This window comes from Oncorhynchus nerka, linkage group LG14 (assembly GCF_034236695.1).
Source record: "Oncorhynchus nerka isolate Pitt River linkage group LG14, Oner_Uvic_2.0, whole genome shotgun sequence".
NCBI classification, from domain to species: Eukaryota; Metazoa; Chordata; class Actinopteri; order Salmoniformes; family Salmonidae; genus Oncorhynchus; species Oncorhynchus nerka.
In genome coordinates this window covers 50,790,407-50,814,038 of record NC_088409.1, presented here as the reverse complement: position 1 = coordinate 50,814,038, position 23,632 = coordinate 50,790,407, and the positions used below count along the sequence as shown (strand labels likewise).

The following is a 23,632-nucleotide window of genomic DNA, read 5'->3' as shown; positions in this document are numbered from 1 at the left end:
TGACTGTGCATTTAAACAGCTTGGAAAATTCCAGAAAATTATGTCATGGTTTTGGAAGCTTCTGATAGGCTAATTGACATCATTTGAGTCAATTGGAGGTGTACCTGTGGATGTATTTAAAGGCCTACCTTCAAACTCAGTGCCTCTTTGCTTGACATCATGGGAAAATCAAAAGAAATCAGCCAAGACCTAAAAAAAAAATTGTAGACCTCCACAAGTCTGGTTCATCCTTGGGAGCAATTTCCAAACACCTGAAGGTACCACATTCATCTGTACAAACAATAGTACACAAGTATAAACACCATGGGACCACGTAGCCGTCATACCGCTCAGGAAGGAGACGCGTTCTGTCTCCTAGAGATGAACGTACTTTGGTGCGAAAAGTGCAAATCAATCCCAGAACAACAGCAAAGGACCCTGTGAAGATGCTGGAGGAAACAGGTACAAATGTATCTATATCCACAGTAAAACAGGCCCTATATCGACATAACCTGAAAGGCCACTCAGCAAGGAAGAAGCCACTGCTCCAAAACCGTCATAAAAACGCCAGACTATGGTTTGCAACTGCACATGGGGACAAAGATCGTACTTTTTGGAGAAACGTCCTCTGGTCTGATGAAACAAAAATAGAACTGTATGGCCATAATGACCATCGTTATGTTTCGAGGAAAAAGGGGGAGGCTTGCAAGCCGAAAAAACACCATCCCAACCGTTAAGCATGTGGGTGGCAACATCATGTTGTGGGGGTGCTTTGCTGCGGGAGGGACTGGTGCACTTCACAATATAGATTGAATCATGAGGAAGAAAAATTATGTGGATGTATTGAAGCAACAACTCAAGACATCAGTTAAAGCTTGGTCGCAAATGAGTCTTCCAAATAGACAATGACCCCAAGCATACTTCCAAAGTTGTGGCAAAATGGCTTAAGAACAACGAAGTCAAGGTATTGGAGTGGCCATCACAAAGCCCTGACCTCAATCCTATAGACAATTCGTGTGCAGAACTGAAAAAGCATATGTGTGAGCAAGGAGGTCTACAAACCTGACTCAGTTACACCAGCTCCGTCAGGAGGAATGGGCCAAAATTCACCCAACTTATTGTGGGAAGCTTGTGGAACGCTACCTGAAACATTTGACCCAAGTTGAACAATTTAAAGGCAATGCTACCAAATACTAATTGAGTGTATGTAAATGTCTGACCCACTGGGAATGTGATGAATTAAATAAAAGCTGAAATAAATCATTCTCTCTACTATTATTCTAACATTTCACATTCTTAAAATAAAGTGGTGATCCTAACTAACATAAAACAGGGAATTTTTACTCTGATTAAATGTCAGGAATTGTGAAAAACTGAGTTTAAAAGTATTTGGCTAAGGTGTATGTACACCTCCGACTACAACTGTACTTCAATGTGTATTGAGAATGCTTAGCAGAAGTTCCACTTTTGTTAGTAAAGGTTTGTCCAAATCCAAGAACAAAACAAATGTTGACTTGAGGGCGGCAATAGCCTTTGCATAAAACAATCATTATTATTAGGCCATACCTTTCACCATTCATCAGAGCCAACCATCATTTGTAATCATTTATAAGATATAATCCCATTAATTAAGTTTAAAATTCCAACCTCCCAATCAAAATGATCCCATATCTAGCATTTGACTCCAGTTTTAAAGGATGGCAATACTATCTAAAGAGCATTTGAAATATTTCACCCTGATTACAAAAGCTCTCAGGCTTTTGTCTAAATGACAGAATCTGCAAATATAATTAGCACAGGAAGAAATACAGCAAGATAGCCGAAGAGCTGTCATCTCCTTCTGCTATTGTTTTCCAGCGCGCGTCCTACAACTGATCTTCACCGCTAACTCTTTCATTGGTTTCAGGAAATTGGTTGCGATGAAAAGTCATGACCTTGATCTTTCCTTTCAATAAATGTTTTTTTTTTGCCTGGTACATGCAAATAGGAGGTGGGTTGGGGTGCAAAGTAAACAGACACAGAATGTTTCATTTTATTTTGTGTTTCGTGGCTGATTAGAAGCCTAATTAAATACACTGTTAAAGAGTTCACAGGCACACAGAGGAGACTCTGACCCTGCAACTTCTCATAGACCCCAGAGATCCTCTAAACAAAGAGATTATTAAATGCACTAAAGAGCATATCAGTCTTTAACAAACAACCATCATTAGACCTTTGTTATTATCAGATCCTGTTCTTCATTTACTTTTCACCTAACAGCTGAACATCAATGGGGGTATAAAGAAAAAGAAAGCCGACCAAACATTAGCTCATTAGGTTGGTGATATACTGTGTATCAACTTGGCACTGTTCCAGCTCACGGCAGGGTCGACACACACACATTCAAATGTCATGCCTAGAACAGGAAGGAGAGTCAAATGTGCTTGTGATGTAAATCCATTACAATTCATGGTGAAAACAAAAGAGATTTAAAAAATAGCCCACAGTTGGTTTTTGTCAGCGATGATGAGCTCTTGAGTGGGGGGGGGGGGGTTTCTTGAGTTTGGGGGGTGGTGGGTACTTGAGTATAGGCCTATGCGAGACCCCAGCATGCAATATCGTTAATAGTCTAAATCCAATAAACCGTCCACAGAGTGTGATCCATATTGACAATTATAATATTGTATTGTTCCTTATATTGTTCCATTGAGCTCCCAACATCGTCTCTCCACCCCTCCCACTTTCCTTTTAGTTCAGAAATGCAGTGTACCAGGGCATCTCCCATCCTCCCAATTCATCCATGGAGTAGGCATTCTTATCTAGTCATTCTATTGCTATGAGCCAGGGTTACAGTAAACACCAGTCCTGGTACAGGAAAACTCTCTCACCTCTCAAGGTCTCAGGGATGCTCTTATACCGTAAAGCAGAGCAGCCTTGACGCAGTGCGTCGTCGACTCGTCGCTATGACAGCCTCAGACACAGAGGACACACGTTACACCACAAACCTCACAGCAGGCGCTTAGCTACTCCCAGTGAACTAACACACCACACACTCCTGGAGGTTCTCCCATCCAAAAGGTTAACATGGCTGCGCAGAGGGGATTATGTTTGTCATCCTCTCTCTCCCTCTCTCTGGACTCACTCTAGCTGGTAGTGGAGGGCTGTGGTCAGTAGAATGGTATGGACAAATGGTCAGGGTTAGGGAATTAGTAAGATAAAGCCAGAAAATACGTTGTTGCTATGTAACGGTACATCGGTGAAAGGGTGGATAAACAGCCACAGAGGTTTAATACTGAAGATTCTCAGTCATATCCAAACACGGCAGATACATGGTCGTCAAAACAGGCCGTAATACAACTATGTTGGCCAGTTCCTATTTAGTCCATATTTCTCCACCTCCAGCTGTGAGGGCTATTTCAAATGCCACCCGTCCTCTCCTCCTCACCACCTCCATCCACCCCACCACTGACAACAATTACACCTCTCTTCCCTCCTTTGCCCTCCTCCTCCCTCTCAACAGGCTTCTGTGGAATTTATTCAAATATTTTGACATTTCGCCTCTCCTCACTGCCCGAGCAGAAATGATTTGTGACAGACAGAGATGGGGCTCTGTCTGAAGAGCTTCCTCTAACACCCACCAACCCCCCCCCAAAATGAGCTTTTACAAAGACCAGTTCTCTCCTCCTTTCTTCTCCACTGCTCCTCCTGTCAACTGTTGCAGCCATTGAAAGCAAAGCTCTGCTCCTGGTTTTCGCCATGCGCCGCATCACTGCCATCGACAAACTGTGTGAAATTGCAGTTCCTGAAGTAGTTTTATGTGCTTTTAGCTCAGTGACCACCTGTGATCTAGGACACTATGTATGACAACAATGTAAGGGTGTAAAAGTACTGTAACCTGGTAAGCCAAATACTTTAGCACACCCCCTTAAGGTGTCACGTCTTTACCACACAGCAAATTCCCTTGTGTTAAATGAAAACAGATAGTGTTAAATTTGACACTGAGAGTGTAGACCCTAATAAGCAATGGGAGAGTACTACATTAACTCACTGCTTAGTGTAAAGCCTTATTTGCATATATTGCATATATTTTGCCTTTCGAGTGAATCGTAGAGTTACCACTCATGACAGTATTTATTAGTGATGGAGACATGGTTGTTGTGTTCATCCATTTTCAGTCCTGTGGATTTCGCCAAGTAAGATCCTTAGCGAATATGTTAACATTAAATCAATCAATGTACAAGCAAAAATATAGATATTGAAACAAACAATTGGAAAGTCAACCTGCAATAGAGCATGCTGGGAATTGTGATATGGTGGGTGTGGCTTTGGTTCAACTCTGGTATTAACAACACTGGGGTTATTTTAGTTATGACTGTGTAGTTATTCATTATACTCCATTTCAAAAGCAAGCAAAATCTAAATGTTGACAAGCAAAATCTAAATGTTGAACCAGTCAGAGTAGTGTCCAGCATAAAAGTTGCTATTGTACTTTTCTATAAGTCGTGGTAGATGGAGTACATTTCTGCAAAATCAAAAAGAGGATGTTGTGTCCACTGAAGGAAGCAGCTCAGATAACAAGTGATGTAGAGTACACTGCTGTAGACAGTTCTGCTCTGACAACACAGCCTTTATTTGAATAATGCTGCTTATTAGCTTGGGGAGAGGTTTTTTTCTGCTCCTGTCTATCCATGGTCACTTTGCTCCGCCACAATAGACAAACAAGGCAACTGAGCAGGAAGGTTGTCATCCATCAACAGAGAGGGAAAGAGAGAAAGAGAGAGAGAGAGAGAGAGAGAGAGAGAGGGGTATGAAGCAGTGCAAGACAAATGCATTTCTGGCTTGTTATTTCCTCACCAATAATACGACTTCTCTACTTTTCACGTTCGTTCTCCCCTGAAACCCTGGTTTCCACACAGCTTGAAACAAACTCACGTACATTTTAAAGTATAATTTATAATTGCAATTAACGATATTAAATTCTTCGAGAAATGTAAACCAGACATATTTCCAAAACTGAACAGCTAGCGAGTGAGTGTTACTCAGTGTCACATATGACAGCTCACACACATTCACACACAGACACCACACACGCACACAAGCCAGTCTATATCAGGCAGTGTCAGAGGAAGGCCCTAAAAATTGTCAAAGACTCCAACCACCCTAGTCATATACTGTTCTCTCTGCTAACACACGGCAAGCGGTACCTTAGAGGCAAGTCGAGGACCAAAAGGGCTTCTTAAAAGGAACCGCCCCTTTTTTTCAATTTTCGCCTAAAATGACCCAAATCTGACTGCCTGTAGCTCTGGACCTGAAGCAAGGATATGCATATTCTTGATACCATTTGAAAGGAAACACTTTGAAGTTTGTATTATCTTTTACCAGATATAATGTGCTATATTCTCCTACATTAATTAAAACAATTATTAAAAAATAAAAAATAAAGTTTGTACCATCATCTTTGAAATGCAAGAGAAAGGCTATAATGTATTATTCCAGCCAAGGCACAATTTTGGCCACTAGATGGCAGCAGTGTATGTGCACATTTTTAGACTGATACAATGAACCGTTGTATTTCTGTCACGCTGTTCGTAATAATGGTCGGACCAAGGCACAGCGTATGTTGAGTTCCACGTAATATTTAATTGTGAAACTTATCAAAACAAACAATAAACAAACAAACGAAACAACAAACCGTGACAACAGAGGTGCTACATACACTTACTCAAAACAATATCCCATAACACAGGTGAGAAAAACAGCTACTTAAATATGATCCCCAATTAGAGACAACAATTACCAGCTGCCTCTAATTGGGAATCATACACAAACACCAACATAGAAAAACAAACCTAGAACCCCACATAGAAATAATAAACTAGACTAAGCCCCTAGTCACGCCCTGACCTACTCTACCATAGAAAATAAAGGCTTTCTATGGTCAGGACGTGACAATTTCAGTTCAAAATTCTGTATCAAGACTGCCCAAATGTGCCTAATTGGATTATTAATACATTTTCAAGTTCATAAATGTGCACTCTCCTCAAACAATAGCATGGTATTCTTTCACTGTAATAGCTACTGTAAATTGGACGGTGCAGTTAGATTAACAAGAATTTAAGCTTTCTGCCCATATCAGATATGTCTATGTCCTGGGAAATGTTCTTGTTATTTACAACGTCATGCTAATCACATTAGCCTATGTTAGCTAAACCGTCTCGACGGGGGACTCACCGATCCTGTAGAGGTTAACAGCTTCTACCCCAAAGCCATAAGACTCCTGAACAGCTAATCAAAGGCCTACCCAGAGCCCTCTTTTACGCTGGTGCTACTCTCTGTTTATAATGTATACATAGTCGTCACTTTAACTCTACCTACATGTACATATTACCTCAATTTCCTTGACTAACCGGTGCCCCCACACATTGACTCTGTACCGGTACCCCCTGTATATAGCCTCGCTTATTATTTTACTGCTGCTGTTTATTATTTACTTTTATTTTATATTTGACATTTTTTACTTATCAATTTTTTTCTTAACTTCTTAAAGTATTGTTGGTTAAGGGCTTGTAAGTAAGTATTTCACTGTAAGGTCTACGACACCTGTTGTATTCGGCGCATGTGACAAATCAAATGTGATTTGATTTGATTTGAATCAACATGGACAACTTATTGGATTTGCAAAAAGTCATCAACGGAAGTGAATGTCATCTTTTTTTCACCCAAATTCTGACCTAAATCCAATGACAGGGTGAAATGTTATGTTGAGTTCACATTGAATTCACATTAGTTGACAACCCAACCAAATGTAAATCAAAACTAGACGTTGAACTGACATCTGTGCCCAGTGGGCGCACACACACACACACACACACACACACACACACACACACACACACACACACACACACACACACACACACACACACACATTACAGTTTTGTGGTGAATTTTCAAAACTCTTAGTACAAAACTATAAACTGGTAACTATTGTAACACAGAAAGTCATATTCAAACCCTTTAATTGTGCAGTCATTTTGTTTGGAGACATCTTTCACCACACAACCATTGATCCAGTTCACTGTGAAATGCCATGAGAACATTGATGTTCTAACAACCAGTTAATCCAATAGCAAAAAATGCAAGATACATGTTTCAAAATTGTCCTTTGAATATTATATGTACATTACACTGCTTTTACATTAGGCAATAGACTTGCACTACAAATCAAAAATATAAAATCAAAATCATTTCTATCCCATGTGTGATCAAAGGCGTCATTGAATACATATTTCACAATCATTGATGCAAAAATAAATGCATTGTTCAGATATAATTTCAACATGGGTGTACTGTAATTAAATGAAACAGATCAAATTAATGAAAGAAACATAACATTTAACGGGCATTAGGTTGCATCAAGCCTGTCTTGAGCATTTGGCCATAGGTTCTCATCGACATCCCATTGTTCATTACATTTACATTTAAGTCATTTAGCAGACGCTCTTATCCAGAGCGACTTACAAATTGGTGCGTTCACCTTAAGACATCCAGTGGAACAGCCACTTTACAATAGTGCATCTAAATCTTTTAAGGGGGGTGAGAAGGATTACTTTATCCTATCCTAGGTATTCCTGAAAGAGGTGGGGTTTCAGGTGTCTCCGGAAGGTGGTGATTGTTCATGCACCTGGCATGGTAAATCTAAGCCTGACATAGGTCTGTATTGATGCCATTGCATGCCTCATGTACGGCCTGGAGCAGGGTGGCATGCTCATGGGATGGCGATCATACCTTCCACCTGTATTGTAATCATGTATTGTATTTTACAATATTGTATTGTACTTATGTATTGTAGTGGTCCTGTGTGGCTCAGTTAGTAAGAGCATGGCACTAGCAACACGCAAGAGTGGTGGGTTATATTCCCACTAGGGTCACATACAGAAATGTGTGGACTCACTGTTGTCACTTTGGATAAAAACGCCTGCTATGTGAATGGCATATATTATAGTTTTACAGTACTGCATCGGCCAATGTCAATTTAGTAAAACAGTGTGAAACGCCCCCATCAACAAAAAAAACTGCAACTTTGGATACAAGTACTGTATAACATGCTGACCAGACCACTTGCGCAAGTGCGTCTGCGTGCACCATCGGGCACATGTTGATTTTGTCCACCCACACCAGACACGATCAGGACAAGCAGGTTGAAATGTGAAAACAAACTCTGAACCAACTATATTCATTTGGCGACAGTTCGAAAACCATTAAACATTTCTGGCAATTTAGCTAGCTAGCTTGCTGTTGCTAGATCATTTGTCCTGGGATATAAAAATTGGGTTGTTATTTTACCTGAAATGCACACGGTCCTCTACTCTGAAAACGAATCCACAGATAAAAGGGTAAACCAAGTTAGTTTCTAGTCATCTCTCCTCCTTCCGGCTTCTTCTTCTTCTTTGGACATTATATAGCGGTTGGCTACCAGGTGTATTAAAGGTGCATTATCACTACCAACTGGACTGGAGTGTGGACCTCAGTTCATCTCACCCACGTGGGTATATGCTACTAAAAAACAATGAGGAGATGAGAGAGGTGGGACTTGCAGCGGGTCAAGGGTCACAAATAGAACCAAGTTCTATTTTAGCGCCTGGCTACACAGACGCTCGTTGAAGCGTGCAAGCAGTGTGGGTGCAATGATGTTTACATTTATTTTGCAATGCTCGCGCACCTGACACAAGCGGTGTGGTCAGCATTTAGGGGATGCATTAAATACAGTACATAGCTGATCTTGTCGATATCAGATTTTTAAAAAAAAATTATATCAAAACATACATTTACGTTATGTAGTTCTCAAAATCGGTTGTAGACAAACCAGTTTGTCAGACAAACCAGACACACCACTTAACCAAAATAGTTAGGTGATTATCAATTAAGAACAGTCAGATGAAGTCAAATCTATTTTAACAAATGAGAAGACAATCATATCAAAAGTAACATGAGCATTGATTTGTGAAAAGCAATTCCTTTACATGAGCATGTATTGCAATGTGAAACATGTATTTCTAGATGAAACACTGACTACATTTCGTGAAAAAGTGTATGTGTATGATTGTGTGTTTATTTAGTCAATGGAAAATGTGCTTAGAGTTTTGAAAGAACTGCATTTTTGATGATCTGTTTTGAGTTTTGTACTAAGCGTTGTGAACACCACATACTTGTGAATATTGCACCAACACGATTGGAAAAAATGTAATCCACTTTCCAAACCACACATCCCAGAGAGGACAAGCCTGAGCTAACATGAAAACAGGCTATTTCTAGTGAACCAGGGCCTGCTACTGGACACTTCATCATCACTCAATCTCAGTGATCTTCTACTAACTACTATTTCTCCCCCTCCCCCTCTACCTCTTCCTCATCCTTTGCTACCTAGAATGAAATGTGGCAAGCAACCCCTCCACTCACAGTGCCTCACAAGTTTTTATGTCAAAACAGATCAATGTCAACAATAGAGAGTACTGTACTTCTAAACAACAGAATGTGGATGTGGAGGGTTGCAACATTTGGAAAACAGGTGTAAGTCAGTTGTTGATGAGACTAAAACTAAGCAATAGGCCAATACCCCACTATAGGTGATGTGCAATAACCCCTGCTAGAAGTATTCTGCTGTTTTGCTATTTTGACAGACTTGAAAACAGACTCCAGCTTCATAACAGAGTGAGAAACAGCAGTCAACTGCTACAGACAGCCCGTGCTAATAAACGTGTAACATGATAGAAATCGAATTAGTTCAATTCCTTCCATCTCATTGATGAAGAGCCAATCAAAATCAAAGCGAAACATTCCATGCAGATTGTGTTTTGGAATTCAAATAGGCAATGCTTCAAAATGACAAATCAGTGCATCAGAGTGGTGCATGTTGATTGATTCCGTCCATGAAACTCCTAATAGATTTAGTCCTCTGTGAATTTGGCACTCGTTAACCTCGCAGCGTTTTCATGTGAGAATGTATTGGAGCCATTTTTTCCACCACCCAAAGGCAATTCACTGGGTGATAAATCCTTTGGCTTATCTGGATCCAGGTGGCAGCACAGGGAAGTGCATAGGACAAAAACACACCCACCCACACTAGCGCACATGTACTGTAAGTGTGTGCATACACACACACACACAGATGCGCGTGTGCGCGCGCACACAAACACGCACACACACACACACGCACGCACGCACACACACACACGCGCGTGCACACACGCACACACACACGTACACACACTCCTATGGCATCTTCAGATAACGCTCTTCTGAATAGGTTGTCATGGTGACCCGGGCGTAAGAAGAGGATGCGGAGCACGGAGAGTGTGATCCAACCGGAACCGAAGAGAGACACTCCACGACCTGAGTGACTGAGCGCAACAGAAATTGCTTCCCCTTTCTCTCCCCCAAAAAGAAAGAAAAAAAGCTGAATTCAATTACACAGCTGAAACCCCACTACTACCCCTCGGGAGTGTTATCAGTGCCATTTAAAGTCTTATTACTCACAAAACCAATAACATTTTGACTCCTTGGTAATGGACCAGTAGATTAGAAAATTTAGATTACATTTAACCTCCTGTAGATTCACATTAAAACACCACAAACTAGTTAGAAACAATAGGTCATTGAGAGTTTAATGAAGCGTGTTAGCGTTAGTGCTAGTCGGCTGTATGCTTCTCTTGTGGAATAAAGCCTTACTTTGCACTTATCCTGCAGCAAAGCCAGGGCAGCGTCTCATTTGGGCAATACGGCGTATTTAATTAGATTAATGAATTTCTGTAGCGTCTCCCAGGGCTCGACGAGCTCCTCGCGGTGACAGAGTAACAACAGATTATATATTAGGGGAGGCCCGCGACGCTCCAGGCAGACTGATATGGTTCGGTCCCTCGTGACAGAACTGCAATATGTGACAGGTACAATGGCTGTGTAACCTGTATCCCGTTTTACCTCCTACGAAATTGCGGAATGCAAATAATTTCCCCCCACAAATTTGTTTATGTGAGATAATTTTTTTTTTTGATTGTTAAGGCATTCAAGATTTAATTCTGAAGGTGGTGTTAATGGTAAATAAATAAAAAATTGTGGGGGTGACAACAGAACGGTAAACTCGGTAAACGGTAAAGTCCTACCAGTTCCTTTTTTTCAGACGATTGTGTCGAACTGGACTGCACTCTCACAGCACGTTTCAGGACGATACCATAGTGTGAAAAGGGTACTGTAAAGCCACCTTGGCTCAGACCTGAACCAAAGGTCCATAGATAACTGGTGGAGTTACCACCCATTGAAAGCTAATAACAAGGTTTGATATAAAGGGTCTCTATGATCTGAGAGGACTTGGAGCAGATGGAATAATTTTTCTTGCCATTCTTTTGTATCACTCTATCCAGACAGATAAGATCAGAGATCAAGAAGGACAGGAGACAAGGGGAGAAACCTGGGTCGTATTCAGTAGTGCACACTGTAGCAAAACGTAGAGAAACATTTGTCATGGTAAATGGAAACTATTTTCTTGTTGGGCAAATACAGGTTGTCCCTCCCTGTTTTAGTCGTAGTGCCTAGTGAATACAACCCAGGTGGGCGAGGCACGTAGGTATAAATGCACTGTGATTGGACATAGAATTTTTTGGGGGGTATTTAAATGTGAGTGCAGTACAGTCCTCTACACATGTCTTCTCTGGCATTAGTGGGGTCAGCGGGGTTCTAGCCAACAGGTCACTGTTCTGTGGTAAAACACTGCCCTCTATAGGTCCTCATACCAAACTGTACTATATTTTTATACACCAGGGCTCTCAACCTTGTTCCGGGAGAGCCACTGTCCTGTAGGTTTTCACTCCAATCCTAATCTAGTGCATCTAGTTCTAATAATTAGCTGGTTAACAAGCTGAACCAGGTTAGGTACACCTGGGGTTGGAGAGCCCTGTTATATACCCCTCTGTGGAGTTCTAATACCATTTCAACTGTAGTGGGTCTGACTACTGAACCATTTTGACGATAGAAGCAAACTGTAAACTGTCATCCAAACATCTGGGGCTACTATAATCCAACACAACTGTGAAACATCTCGGTATAAACCATGGAGACTGAAATATACTATTGTGCATTTAAACCCTCAGACACCTCCAAAGTCTTTACTAAACTGCACAGAGGACAAGTAATTAAGATAATGTGTTTTCTCTAGACTTGAGCTCTGAATGACACAGACCTTCACCACCAGGGGAATTCTGCAATATCAGCAGCACGCACACGCACACGCACACACACACACACACACACACACACACACCTCCAGCCTGACCGTGTTTGCAAACAGCTGAATAATTGAGCCACATTCAACACATTCAAATCCACTGCCATTCCAGGCTGAGAAAAGAGGAGGAGAGGAGGAGAGAAAGAGAGAGCGAGACAGATGGTCTAGCGTAGATAGTGCTAGAGACTGGGAACTGGGAGTGTACTCTGAAGGATGGGTCCCGGCATTGTTCTGGCCGCGAGGGCCACTCTGTCAAGGCACGTTCCATTGGTCCCCAAAGAGCCCAGGTCTTACGGTGTCAGTGTCCCCATCCCCGACGCATTATCATCCCCTCATTTTTTAATTTCTCAAACGCAATCAAGTGTGACACAAACTGTTTACCTAGCGTGTCTGCCACCACAACCAGGAAGGGAAAAAACAGAAACACCCGCCAGGATCTCGGCACAAAAATAATCCCCCGCAAAGCCAGAGAGTTTAAAGAGGCTTTGCCAATATCCCTCTGCTCTTCAGAAAAAAAGAGAAGATAAAAAGAAGGAAAAAACATGAGAAAAAAGCTGTTAAATTTGCCCCTCAGTCTCATTTGGGATTGCTAATTATTGTTTTTAGAGCCCAACAATTGGGGTATTAGGGCATAAGCAGCTGAAGATAACATCCAGGGGAAGGGAAGGATGGATGGAGGGAAGAAGGGAAGGGGAGTGTCGCATGGGGAGAGAGATAATGGACCAACAGAAGGGAAGCCATGATAGGGCCTGGTCCATAGTGGTGTCTCCGTCTGTGCTCTGTGCCTGGGTATAAAGGCCTGAACTCTTAGTCTCTCTCTTTCTTTCTTTCTCTCTCACCTTTGGCTCTATCAGCAGATCTAGTTCTCTACTACTACTACTACTATCTACTCTCCACCCTCTCCGAGTTGGGCATCTCCGGCGCGGCCCACGCTTGGATTGCGTCCTACCTGACAGGTCGCTCCTACCAGGTGGCGTGGCGAGAATCTGTCTCCTCACCACGCGCTCTCACCACTGGCGTCCCCCAGGGCTCTGTTCTAGGCCCTCTCCTATTCTCGCTATACACCAAGTCACTTGGCTCTGTCATAACCTCACATGGTCTCTCCTATCATTGCTATGCAGACGACACACAATTAATCTTCTCCTTTCCCCCTTCTGATGACCAGGTGGCGAATCGCATCTCTGCATGTCTGGCAGACATATCAGTGTGGATGACGGATCACCACCTCAAGCTGAACCTCGGCAAGACGGAGCTGCTCTTACTCCCGGGAAGGACTGCCCGTTCCATGATCTCGCCATCACGGTTGACAACTCCATTGTGTCCTCCTCCCAGAGCGCTAAGAACCTTGGCGTGATCCTGGACAACACCCTGTCGTTCTCAACTAACATCAAGGCGGTGGCCCGTTCTTGTAGGTTCATGCTCTACAACATCCGCAGAGTACGACCCTGCCTCACACAGGAAGCAGCGCAGGTCCTAATCCAGGCACTTGTCATCTCCCGTCTGGATTACTGCAACTCGCTGTTGGCTGGGCTCCCTGCCTGTGCCATTAAACCCCTACAACTCATCCAGAACGCCGCAGCCCGTCTGGTGTTCAACCTTCCCAAGTTCTCTCACGTCACCCCGCTCCTCCGCTCTCTCCACTGGCTTCCAGTTGAAGCTCGCATCCGCTACAAGACCATGGTGCTTGCCTACGGAGCTGTGAGGGGAACGGCACCTCAGTACCTCCAGGCTCTGATCAGGCCCTACACCCAAACAAGGGCACTGCGTTCATCCACCTCTGGCCTGCTCGCCTCCCTACCACTGAGGAAGTACAGTTCCCGCGCAGCCCAGTCAAAACTGTTCGCTGCTCTGGCCCCCCAATGGTGGAACAAACTCCCTCACGACGCCAGGACAGCGGAGTCAATCACCACCTTCCGGAGACACCTGAAACCCCACCTCTTTCAGGAATACCTAGGATAGGATAAAGTAATCCTTCTCACCCCCCTTAAAAGATTTAGATGCACTATTGTAAAGTGGCTGTTCCACTGGATGTCTTAAGGTGAACGCACCAATTTGTAAGTCGCTCTGGATAAGAGCGTCTGCTAAATGACTTAAATGTAAATGTAAATGTAGTTGTCTTGCTCTCTCACTTTCTCTCTGCCTTCTTTTTCTTTCCCCCAGAGGAGAAGTCAACATTAGAGTCACTAACCTCAAAGTATATTAGTGCTTGCTTGAAACATCCCCACAGACCAACGACATAGAGAAACAACTAGATCTGCTGATAGAGCCACGTATGAAAGACTCATAGAGTGGCAAAATGCTCTTAAGGTTTACCATGACAGTCTATAAATCAAACCTAAGCGCTGACTCAAAACATTACACACACTCTGTTGCATGAAGACCCTCTATGGTACTCCATATAGCTCATACAATATGTACAAGTGCCACATTTAGTTATGAGCACAAATGGCAAAAGCGAAACCAGACACATAGTAATCTGAAACACAACCAAAACAAATACCAAATGCATCCAACACATTTGTGTAGTCATTGCGTGCTATGAATATGGGACCAAATACTTAACTTTTTACTACTTTAATACACATAAGTGAATTTGTCCCAATACTTTTGGTCCCCTAAAAGTGGGGGACTATGTACAAAAAGTGCTGTAATTTCTAAATGTATCGCCTAATATGGATGAAATTACCCTCAAATTAAAGCTGACAGTCTGCACTTTAAATTCATAGTCATTGTTTGATTTCAAATCCAAACCTCTGGAGTATAGAAACAAAAGAAGAAAACATTTGTCACAGTCCCAATAATTTCAGGGGGGCACTGTATATAAACACAAACACAAACACATACAGTACCAGTCAGAAGTTTGGACACACCTACTCATTGAAGAGTTTTTCTTAAATTTTAACTCTTTTCTACATTGTACAATAATAGTGAAGACATCAAAACTTTGAAATAACACATATGGAATTATGTACTAACCAAAAAAGTGTTAAACAAATCAAAATATATGTTATATTTCAGATTCTTCAAATTAGCCACTATTAGTCACCTGGAATGCATTTTAATTAACAGGTGTACATTGTTAAAAGTTTATTTGTGGAATTTCTTTCCTTCTTAATGCGTTTGAGCCGATCAGTTGTGTTGTGACAAGGTAGAGTTGGTATACAGAAGATATCCCTATTTGGTAAAATACCAAGTCCATATTATGGCAAGAACAGCTCAAATAAGTGAAGACAAATGACAGTTCATCATTACTTTCAGACATAAATGTCAGTCAATTCAGAAAATTTCAAGAACTTGGAAAGTTTCTTCAAGTGCAGTCGCAAAAACCATCAAGCGCGATGATAAAACTGGCTCTCATGAGGACCGCCACAGGAAAGGAAGACCGAAAGTTACCTCTGCTGCAGAGGGGTAAGTTCACTAGAGCTACCAGCCTCAGAAATTGCAGCCCACATACATGCTTCACAGAGTTCAAGTAACAGACACATCTCAATGTCAACTGTTCAGTGGAAACTGTGTGAATCAGGCCTTCATGGTCAAATTTCTGCAAAGAAATCACTACAAAAGGACACAAATGACAAGAAGAGACTGGCTTGGGCCCAGAAACACGAGCAATGAACATTAGACCAGTGGAAATCTGTCCTTTGGTCTGATGATTCCAAATTGTAGTTTTTTGGTTTCAACCTCCATGTCTTTGTGAGATGCAGAATAGGTTAATGGATGATCTCGGCATGTGTTGTTGCCACCGTGAAGCATGGAGGAGGAGGTGTGATGGTGGTTTGCTGGTGGCATTGGCTGTGAGTTATCTAGAATTCAAGGCACACTCTTCAGCAATACACCATCCCATCTGGTTTGCGCTTAGTGGGACTATCACTTGATTTCAACAGGAAAATGACCCAACACACCTCCAGGCTGGGAAGGGCTATTTGGCCAAGGAGAGTGATGGAGTGCTGCATCAGATGACCTGGCCTCCACAATCACCTGACCTCAACCCAATTGAGATGGTTTGGGATGAGTTGGACTGCAGAGCGAAGAAAAAGCAGCCAACAACTGCTCAGCATATGTGGGAACTCCAAGATTATTGGAAAATCATTCCTCATTAAGCTGGTTGAGAGAATGTCAAGAGTGTGCAAAGCTGTCATTAAGGCAAAGGGTGGCTACTTCGAAGAATCTCAAATATAAAATATATTTGGATTAAAAAAAAAAACTTTTTAGGTTACTACATGATTCTATGTGTTATTTCACAGTTTTGATGTCTTCACTATTATTCTACAATGTAGAAAATAGTAAAAATAAAGAAAAACCTTTGAATGATTAGGTGTGTCTAAACTTCTGACTGTACTGTACATGCACGCACGCACACACACACACACACACAGAGAGAGAGACACTGGCATGTATCCTGTGAACGAGCGGGGCGGCCAAAGTCATCTGGAAGCCTCCACATGCCAATGAATAAATAAAGCTGTAATTAGTAAAGAAAACAGTGCCACCTGTTGGTGTCAAGTCCCCCTGAACCCAGGCATTGTGGGGAACACCTGAGCCTGTGGGGGTTGCGGCGGGCGGCTGGGTGTGGGGGTACTGTGCTCGTTGTGGAGGTACTGTGGCGTGTCCCGGGGTTCATCGGGGCCCACTGGGACCCACCTGGCAGAGGAGGGCTGATTCTGGAGGATGACCAGCTGGCCCAGAGGCCATAGTGGCCCTTGTCCCCCAGGGCCCCAGACAGACAGTGGAAGGCAGATGGATGGGTCACTGCCACTGCCAGAGGGCCAAGGGAAGGGCCAGCCAAAACCATCAAACCACACACATTCATACTCACAGTGGAACAGATCAATATGCTTGAATATGTTGATATACAGTTAATTTAGCCATGGCTAGTGAAATGTACAGACAGAAATCTTACTTAAAAAGCATCATAAAATCTCATAACATATGTATCATATATTAGAACTTGAATTCACCCACATTACGATTCAAGCACAAATTGTGCAACTCACTCCTTACAAACACTTTTTGAAACCGACACATTTTTTCCCTGTAATACTAACATACCACTAACTTCTCATACTTCTTGTGTATGGGCCTACTCTTAAATATACTGAGCTAACAATCTCAGATTCATTCTCTAGTCGTGAATTCACATTCATGGTATACCAACTAGATTTTGTTGTTGTTGTTGTTGTAAATATAATAGTTGGGAGTTAATCTGTTAAAGTTTGTTAGTGTAACTCTATGAGAGTGTAGTGTGTGGATTGGTTTGAGAGAGCGTACAGTACTGTATGGTGGCTGTAATGGTGGTGTCTGAGGTTGAGGACGCCACCAGCTCCCCTCAGTCAGTCCAGAGCCACAGATGCTCCAGTGTTTGTGTGTTGACTCAGTGTAATTTGTTTGCTCTAATTTGTTTTGGTGTGCCAGGGGAGTTCCCTTTTTAATTTTCCTCTCTGTGTTTATCCCTCTTTGTGGAGTGCTGATCTGTTAAGCGTGAGAAAGAGAGGGAGAGGGCTAAGGAGCGAGAGAGTGAGAAAAAGAAAGAGAGGGGGCACAGAGAAAGAAAGAGGCAGTGAGAGAGGTGGGATGTTTCAGAACAGGAAAATTTAAAAAAGGAGCTGTGCAGATTGTTTTAAGCTCTGTGTGTCCCTTTGGGCCCAAAGGCCTCGCTCGCAGCCTGCACCTGCTCCATCCCTGGGGATCCTGGTTCCTGATCCGTGGCCCTCTCTCCCCCAGCCCAGCACCACCACACAGCCCCCTCTCCCCGGCCTTCTCTCCTCCTCCTCTAATCCCCTCCTTGCCTCCAGCTCCTGGCAGAGCCTTAATCAGCCCGCCTCCGCGCCTGGATGCCTGCCACTCGTTAGCCTGATTGAAAACACTATGGCTCACACGCTAAACACACACAGACCCAAGCACACACAATAAATGCAGAGTAATAATATAGGGTACTAATATGTAGAATACTAATATATGCACACAAGCAAATAATGTTAGAGGTGAAAATCATTGGGAAATTAATTATTCTAAATACTGAATACGCAAATGTAGTACATTTACAGTATAAAATACCAACATTCAGACACACAGTAACACAACTCATACACAGATCCTTTTTTATATCACAGCTATTGTTTAATGAAATCATTGAGAGTAATCAGTCATACAGCCACCTCACCTACGGGTTATCATAATTGGACATTCATAGGTAGTTTGTCAGTATGTTACAGTGAATTCATGAGTTTATCACACTTATGTACATTTCCCTGTAATGTAATGTTTCCACTAACAGGACATACACTGTTCTAATATAGCTTGACAAAGTAGTCGCACTGATATAATGAGTTATCCATATGTAGCATGGTAAAAACGCATCCCATAATATAACGCAGGTTGACGTTTTTTGGGGGATGAATCGTGTTCTGGAGGCAGCTCTGCCCCATATGATGCCGCCTCCTCTGCTGTTCTCTCATTGCAGGTCTGGTCTGCCCATACTTCTAAAATAAAATAATTTCAACAATAAGACAATGCAATTCAATCAAACACCCTCAAAGATATTTGCTCAATTACAGACACAAAAAGTCTAATTAAAAGACACTTAAAGGACAATTGAGAAAAGGTTTAGACAGATCCGTGTCTTGGTCCCCATTGTTTTGCAATTTTATGTTTCATCATTGGGAGGTAGGGTGAGTATAATCCTAGCAGATTGACATTTTACTTTTTTATTTGGTCTTTTGTCCATGTGCCTTTGCAAACAACTATTTACTTTGACATTGCAACTTTGCGAATAAACATGATCTTCTCTCAAGGTCATCCTGATACACCTATCAATAGTTCAACTTGAAAGCCTAGCTACCACACAGACATCCAGTGACCTGTGTCATTTATGTACATGTCTCATTCCATTCATTTGGCCTCACCATCTTATCACGACAATCCCCAGCGTCCTAGGTGCATTAGTTTTGCCCATTTTAAACAACATGCAACAAAAATCTCTCCGTGAGAGCAATAAAGATACAAACGATAAAACATCGCAAACTTAAGTTAATCACAAATAAAAACAAAGTGCTGGTTTCACTGTTTTCAAATAAGTTGAGAGTTACTGAGTAAAGAAAGCAAAAATCAATCTGCATTCACGATTCACATTCAACCCCTCTTTTCATAACTTCTGTGCACTAAGGCTTATATCATACCTGGTAATGTAGTCATATTACAACCCACTATCATCCTTCCGGTCTCTTTCTCTCAGACACACGCACACACACACACACACACACACACACACACACACACACACACACACACACACACACACACGTAAAGGGATAACACTACTTGCTACAAACGGGCCTTTCCATTCTGTTTCAGCAACTTTCTGTATTCGTATGGTGTTAATACTGAAGTGAAAACGAATGCATTGTATTATTGTTATTATTTCATTAAACAATGCAGCTGTTTTTATCTCAATATCAAATCATTTCTGTGTAATATTTAAGTACCTTACTGTGACTGTTTTCAATTAAAATGGTAAAAAAGAAAGAAAAACAGCTTCTTAGCAAAGAGCAAATTCTCAAGCAAGAATTTAGCTAGGACTGTCTGGAAGTGGTCTGGGTGAGGGTGGGGAAAACTGAAAACTAAGCTGTTATTGGCACAGGTTTGGAACTCTATTTCTTTATGGTCTATTCTTATTGGTCTGATGTCACCAGGCAGGCCAAAACTCCATCCCACCAAAACAGACTGAAAAGCTCTGTCTTTTCAAACAGCTCTTACACTAAAAGGGCCTTATCATCATTTTCACAATATCAATCCAAACTCATAGTGTGGAAATGTATATAAAACACAGGAATATCACGTTTTGACTTCATTGGGCCTTTAACATTCCAAGTGGCAGAAACCGACAGGACTCGAGACCATAGAGCTAAATAGACAGCAGGATGAATGTATAGATACAGCACCCTCTAGTGGTGAGATACAAGAGTCGGCTCTACTCCGACAAGAATGTTCCATCTCCAGTTCCTTTTGCGTATCCCAATCTCCTTTACTAGAGTGAAGTTAGACACAGAGTTGATGGAAAGGCCAGTGATTATGGCTGATGCTCAGCAGCAAGCCACAAACCATAGGACTACTGGTAGAATAGCCCACCGTTAGTAAGACACAGACTAGAGCAGCCACCCAAGTCAAAGACTCTTTATATATCACACTTTACAATGTGTCAAAATGACTGACCTCGGTTTTCTCTAAAAACTCCAGTGTTTTCATGTTTCTGCTACCATCATCATCGTCGTCTCTCTTTCACTAGCTACATTTCTAAAGAAACAGCCATGTTGTCTGTATTCCATGGACAGACACTCCACTCACTGGTTCAACCAACAATCTCTCTCATGACGTTTTACACTAGCCTGTAGCCTTGGACAACTGACACAAATAAGGCAATGTCTGTGATAGTGCCATATTGGCAATGTCACAATCACTCGGGGTGAGGAAATCACATTGTAACACATGTAACACGGGGTTCGATTTATACGCTCTGCATACAAACACACAGTTTGTCGGAGCTCACTGATATTACAGTGTTAGGATATAGTTTTCAGTCATCATGGAATATAACTGCGCCTCCATGTGTGAGCACAGATCTCTGGAAGAGAGGGAGGGGCAGCAGGAGAAGCGAGAACTGTGCCTCTGTGTTCCGCAGCTCTATGATGCCAATCCAGATAGCAGCGCCCTGACTAGTTTGGAGTTCCCGGGCCGTCTGACTGCCTCAGCCAAACCCACTCCACCTGCCTTGGTAAGGATGGGTCAAGGGTTGGGAGGTTTGGGACTGGAAGGGGCAGGATTAGGAGGTTCACACTTAAGCTGCGGCCCATTGTCCGAGCCCGTGCCCACGTCCGAGTCGAACAGCGAGTGGTCCGTATCGGGGGAGTGAGTGTGTGAGTGTGTGTGTTTGTCAGAAGCTTCGCTCTCCTCCATGGTGTCTGTCCGGGAGAACAGGCCAAAGTCCATCAGGCCTGTAGAAGAGCCCTCGCTGCTGTCAGTGTCTGCTCCGTCATAGTACACGTCCTCTATGTCCACGAACCACTCAGGCCAGAACTTTCTCCGCATGCGCTCACAGAACATGGCCAGGTTAATGAGCTCGCCTAAACCACAGTGGACAGGGGATAGAGGAAGCACAGGTTCCAACGTCAGTACTCAAGGAAAAATGTACATCAGTGTCAGAGCGTCCTCTGATTTCATACTCAGACTTTGATTTTGTACAGTACGAAAAATGAAAAGAGACTGGTCTTTTGTCTCTGATTGTCTCTGTTCTCCAAAGACAAACCATGATTAGTTAAATGTGCAACAAAACTGCACATTACAGTCTTTCACTGTCATCTAGTGGAAGAAGTAGGCAAGTACACCTGGAGAAAAAAAACGAGGCCATTGCATCCTATTCCACACATGCCTTTAAATCTATAGAACAATACATTAGGTACATATAATTTGTTATACAATCTTGATAACAACATAATAACACAATAATAGCACAATCACAATTCACACTTTCAAAATCAACCAATTAATGATGCTTTGGTATTGTGAGTATGAGTAAAACATTTCAACCAGAGGCTGAGAGATTGAACTGACCTTTGATGAGCTGTTCAGGACGTGTGCCGGGTAGTGTCCACATAGCCTGGGCCAGGTGACCAAACACAGCAGCATCTACTGTCGACATCTTAGGCCCCATGAAGTACTTCTTATCTCCTGCAGAACAGATGAACAGCTGGGTTCGGTAACAGATATCAACCAACTATCAGTCAAGAGAACACCATAAGAAAGGCCTGCTGAGTGCCTCAGACTCTTCACGGAGCAGCTTGGAAATTACAAGCAAAACAGCGAAAGCAACTTTGTATTTAAGTGGGATCGAGTATTTTGCAACTCATGATTACATCTTCTGTCGTCGTGGGAAAGACAACTGGTTGCTGTTCAGAGTTAACTTGGATACTAAGGAGATCATGAGGGAAATCGACGAGTATCAACAGCTTTATGCTATGGAGGAACAACATACTCCACCGTGGAAAGATCCGGCTAACTCACAAAATAGCTCTAACCCAACAAAAAAAGAGGATGATTTACTTACCGTTTAAGTAGAGGATAGTGCTCTTGCTGGAATCCATGCAACACTTGAAAAGTCACCCCATACAGATCCAATCAGTCAATATAATTGAGAACATCATCAGAAATCACGCGATATGAATCAGCAGGGCTGCGTGGGAGTTCGGAGTTTAGCCAGAGTGAAATTCTCACACTCCAATGAGAGAACAAGGCACTCACAGCCAAGGTAACCTTCGATTCCAACATGGATTGTCTACTCAGGGAAAACAGGGTGATGAGGGAGTCACTACTATACATACAAAGCCGTAGCGTGCGTGAAAATCTCATATTTTCTGGGATTCCTGAGGACGCATCCAATAATCCAGAGGGGGTGATCAGAGAGTTCATGCCATCTGCCTTGAAATTTCCTCTCTAGAGACTGTAAATAAGGTGGCTTTCCACCGAGTGCACAGACTTGGAGCGACAAGATCAAGAGCCCCCGACCTATCATCGCAAAGTTTGAACACTGCCAATGAAAGGAGCTGATCAAAAGCAGGGGAAGTGAGCTTAAAGGGACGAAATTCGGTCTCAATGACCAATTTCCCCGGGAAGCAAATGAACGCCGCAAGAGGCTGTATCCTGTACAGAGCAGAGGCGGGAGAGGGGTAAGCGTGCCTTTCTCATTTTGGACAAACTCTTTATAGATGGACAGTTCTTCCAAGACAGCTTCATAACACCATGGCTGTACTAAATTCTACGGGGACGTCAGGTTACGAAAAAAAAAGTATGGGACTATAAAAATATCTGAACCCTACGAAGTTGATATGAACCCACACGCAATCAATTACATGCACGCTTACACATACGGACTTATACATACACACACACTTGATCTCTCTCTCTTCTCCCCTCTCAATTGTTGAGAACTTTTTTTTGTTTATCTAGCTTTTATAGGTCTTTGTCTACATATTTATCTATGTTTACAACAAGCAAGGGGAAGATATCAGAATAGGGACATTGGGGGAATAATAAAATATTGTACAGGATACATTTGTACTGTAGTGAAGCTGTCTATCTTTCATTTCACCTTAATTTAACTAGGCAAGTCAGTTAAGAACAAATTCTTATTTTCAATGACGGCCTAGGAACAGTGGGTTAACTGCCTTGTTCAGAATGACAGATTTGTACCTTGTCAGCTCGCGGATTCGAACTTGCAAACTTTCGGTTACTAGCCCAATGCTCTAACCACTAGGCTACCCTGCTGCCCTCTATGGTAATGCAAGGTTGTTAAGGGATTTTTTTAATCAATAATGACTAGTTATGTATACATTTCAATCAGGACTGACT

General features: G+C 42.4%; 1 protein-coding gene across 1 annotated transcript in view; it reads right to left on the bottom strand.

Annotated features, from left to right (window-relative positions):
* Positions 1–18,681: 18,681 nt before the first annotated feature.
* Positions 18,682–23,632, bottom strand: part of LOC115141399 (failed axon connections homolog) — a 31,048-nt gene continuing 26,097 nt past the window's right edge. Inside the window, exons 5-6 of the mRNA XM_029680219.2 lie at positions 21,839–21,955; positions 18,682–21,351 (exon numbers count right to left, since the gene is read on the bottom strand). Coding sequence (XP_029536079.1) covers positions 21,014–21,351; positions 21,839–21,955 — 455 coding nt within the window. The 3' untranslated portion in view covers positions 18,682–21,013. The remainder of the gene's footprint in view (positions 21,352–21,838; positions 21,956–23,632) is intronic.